This window comes from Zerene cesonia, chromosome 26 (genome assembly GCF_012273895.1).
Source record: "Zerene cesonia ecotype Mississippi chromosome 26, Zerene_cesonia_1.1, whole genome shotgun sequence".
In the NCBI taxonomy this organism is placed as follows: Eukaryota; Metazoa; Arthropoda; class Insecta; order Lepidoptera; family Pieridae; genus Zerene; species Zerene cesonia.
The window spans coordinates 6,641,438-6,645,040 of NC_052127.1; the positions used below are offsets into that span (position 1 = coordinate 6,641,438).

Below are 3,603 nucleotides of genomic sequence, written 5' to 3' on the forward strand. Positions count from 1 at the left end.
CGCCGCGCGCTCCGAGGGCGCGCTGCTGTGCGCGGGCGAGGCGGGCGCGCTGTACTGCGCGGGCCGCTGCGTGCCGCCCGCGCTGCAGTGCGACGGCCGCGACCACTGCATGGACGGCGGCGGCGGCGGCGCCGGCTCCGACGAGGATCCCTTTATGTGTGGTTGGTGAACTCGCTGAAATTAATACATTAACAATTGTCATAATATCATCACAGAAGTAAAGTTGCCCACGGGAAGTGTAAATGTTAGAAACTTGAAATATTTTTTATTTACAATCTCAATGCAAATAGATATGCTCATTTTACAATGCTTTTTGATTGAAATGTCCATTTGTAAAATTTATCTTTAAAATTTACATGAAAGTGTGCTGCTTCAAATATATATTTATGTTTAAATAAACCTTCGATCGCAACTGGTGTGTCCTATACTTTAAACTTATTGTAAGATATTTGAATACGATAGTGAACTTAAGATACGTACAGCATCATACGCTCGCGCGTTCGGCACGGCGGCGCAGGCGGCGGTGTCGAGCCGCGTGTGCTCGCGCGCCGAGTGGCAGTGCGGCAACGGCGCCTGCGTGCCGCACGACGCGCTGTGTGACGGGGTCGACTTCTGCGGTGACTTCACGGACGAGTCGCACTGCAGTGAGTTATCATGCGTTGCACTAAACTAGGCTCTACTAAATGTCTACTACTTCACATCACTACTGTCTGTCGCCATTCGTCTCTACTCTTTCTCTTTTAAAAACGTACAACGTAGCGTAAAACGCACAGACTTTTTTAATTTCACGCTTAAATAAATATTTATTTATACTATAAACAAATTTTACACATTCACGTAAATAAACTATCAAATTACCGCCTACCCCTAGGTGTTTCAATGATACATGTGAAATTAACAAATAATGAAATTGAGAAAAATAGCTAACAAGCAACGTCCGCAGCTAACATGAAGGCACCTGAATGAATTGAAACGTCAATAATCCCTAATCAGAAGAACTGATATAACGTGCGCAGACATCGACGAGTGCCGGGTGAACAACGGCGGGTGCGCGCACAACTGCACGGAGCTGGCGGTGGGGCGCGCGTGCTGGTGCCGCGCGGGCTGGCGCGCCGCCGCCGCCGCGTGCGCCGACGTGGACGAGTGCGCCGAGGACCAGCCCTGCGACCATCGCTGCAGGTGAGCTGCTTCCTGTGCGGTGCTACGTGCGTTCGCTTATTTTTTTAGACAGGTTGTGAGATATTGATACGATATGAGTAGTGTGATTATCTTTTTATGTTTTTTACATGCGCTTATATTTTATAGAAATACAATTGGAAGCTTCATATGTTCGTGCGCTCCGGGATATCGTTTAATGGCGGACGGTGTAAGCTGCGAACCGATCTCACGTAAGTTAATTATTAATTTTAGTTAAGATTTACAACTATTTAGATAATGGTACATCCATTATCTAAAACTTTTACTCAATTAACCTTGATCAATTGAATCTTTAATTCATAAATAAAAAAAGATCTCTAGTACATGATACATGGATTCTTGACATGAATATATTGGTTGCAACTTCATTGCATTGGTTAAAATGTTTGACCATTTAAAGTTCCATTAAAAGAAGCAATGAAATGGGGAGTCTTATCTTTTTAGAGTATTATTAAAATGAGTGTTATATTTTGTCGCAGCTATAAAAGCGTCTCTCATATTCACAAACCGCTACTACATCCGGCGCACGGCTATACGCGACGACAACGACAACATCACAGGCGAAGCGAGCACGTCCCTCCTCGTGCACAACTTGACGAACGCGGTCGCGCTGGACGCCGAGTGGTCGCAGGGCTGCTTGTACTGGAGTGACGTCACCAGACTGGGCAGTTCCATCAAGCGAGTGTGTCGCCCCAACGAGCTGCGGGCCCCCCCTCCGGACCTCCCTGTGGCGCCGAACGCCGCGCCTCGCTTGCCCACGCTGTCTTCCGAAGAGTACTCCGTGGTGGCGGGTGCTACGTTACAGAACCCCGATGGCCTGGCGGTCGACTGGGTAGCTGGAAACATTTACTGGTGTGACAAAGGTACGCAATACATATATCGATGCGTTAATATTATACGAATTTTATTTTGATAGTAGTGGTGTGAGTGTACTATTACCCTTGTATTATGATATACTAGCTACGCCCCGCGGTTTCACCCGCGTCAGTCCGTATCCCGTAGGAATATCGGGATATAAAGTTGCCTATATGTTATTCCAGTTGTCCAGCTGTCTACGTACCAAATTTAATTGCAATCGGTTCAGCAGTTTTTGCGTGACAAATTCAAACACATCCTTACAAACTTTCGCATTTATAATATAAGTAGGATATACGTATTGTATGAAACAATAAAACGCTTTGAGAATCGAATTTCTCATACGAAAAATCGTTTAATGAACACAACCGTCAAAGACGTCTGCCCTCGCGGTGATGACGGCTTCTCCCTCGCTCGCTCTGCGCGCCGCGCCTTTTAGGCGCTTTAGATATTCTGTTTTATTCAATCTTATCGTGATAACTTTTAATCTATTCGTCCAAATTACTTAGTGTAAAAGACAAAGTTGTAGATAACATTCAATGAGTAAAGTGACAGATGTATCAATTTTCATAAAAGTTCGATAAGCATTCTATAATGTCCATTTTTAAAAAATATCCAATTAAATTGTATGTTTGACTCACTATTTTTATCTTAGTGACTTACATATAAAAGATTGATATATGCTGTGGTGGACTTTTATTTAGAACTATTTAAGACAAATAATCCTACAGTAATTATCTTTGTGTAACTCCAACGATTAGGGCAACGCCAATATAGCTCTGAGGGGGTGATTTTTTGCCGACTTGCTTGACAGTTATCGTTATATTATCTCCAAATTTCAAAAAAATCCCTTAAATTTTAACTTATTATGTTATTCTGATATAAAAGCTGTATTACTGCAAAGTTTCATGAAAATCCTTTCAGCAGTTTTTGCGTGAAAGAGCAACAAACGCACACACATCCTTACAAAATTTCGCATTTATAATATTTATTAGGTAGGGTAGTAGGAATAGTAGGATAGTAGGATAGTAGGAAGTAGGATAGTAGGAAGTAGGAAGTAGGAAAATTAGGAAATAGAAAAAGTAGGAAAGTAGGAATAGGAAGTAGGAAGTAGGATAAGGTTCGTGACTTAAATTATCATAATCAGTAACGAATCAATGTTGTTCAAAATTGCGAAATTCGAATGCCGGTGTGGGCGTCACGCAGTGAGCCACCCCCATTGCAATAAATCGGGAAGGATGGCGACGTAAGGGTGTGAGGGGGTGAGGGGCGAGGGGGCGAGAGGCGAGACAGTGAGCGCGCGAGTGTCGGCAGGCACGGACACGATCGAGGCGGCGCGGCTGGACGGGCGGCACCGGCGCGTGGTGGTGCGCGGCGGGCTGCGCGAGCCGCGCGCGCTGGCGCTGCACCCGCGCGGCGGCCGCCTGTACTGGTCGGACTGGGGCGCGCTGCCGCACATCGCGCGCGCCGCCATGGACGGCTCGTCGCGCGAGCTGCTGCTGAGCGCGGGGCTGGGCTGGCCCAACGCGCTCACCATCTCGCACGCCTCGC

General features: G+C 46.0%; 1 protein-coding gene across 1 annotated transcript in view; it reads right to left on the minus strand.

Annotated features, from left to right (window-relative positions):
- LOC119837220 (prolow-density lipoprotein receptor-related protein 1-like) overlaps nucleotides 1-3,603 on the minus strand; it is a 38,839-nt gene that overhangs the window by 23,935 nt on the left and 11,301 nt on the right. Inside the window, exons 26-30 of the mRNA XM_038362747.1 lie at nucleotides 3,355-3,598; nucleotides 1,715-2,033; nucleotides 1,009-1,201; nucleotides 481-639; nucleotides 9-174 (exon numbers count right to left, since the gene is read on the minus strand). Of these exons, the coding sequence (XP_038218675.1) occupies nucleotides 9-174; nucleotides 481-639; nucleotides 1,009-1,201; nucleotides 1,715-2,033; nucleotides 3,355-3,598 (1,081 nt within the window). The remainder of the gene's footprint in view (nucleotides 1-8; nucleotides 175-480; nucleotides 640-1,008; nucleotides 1,202-1,714; nucleotides 2,034-3,354; nucleotides 3,599-3,603) is intronic.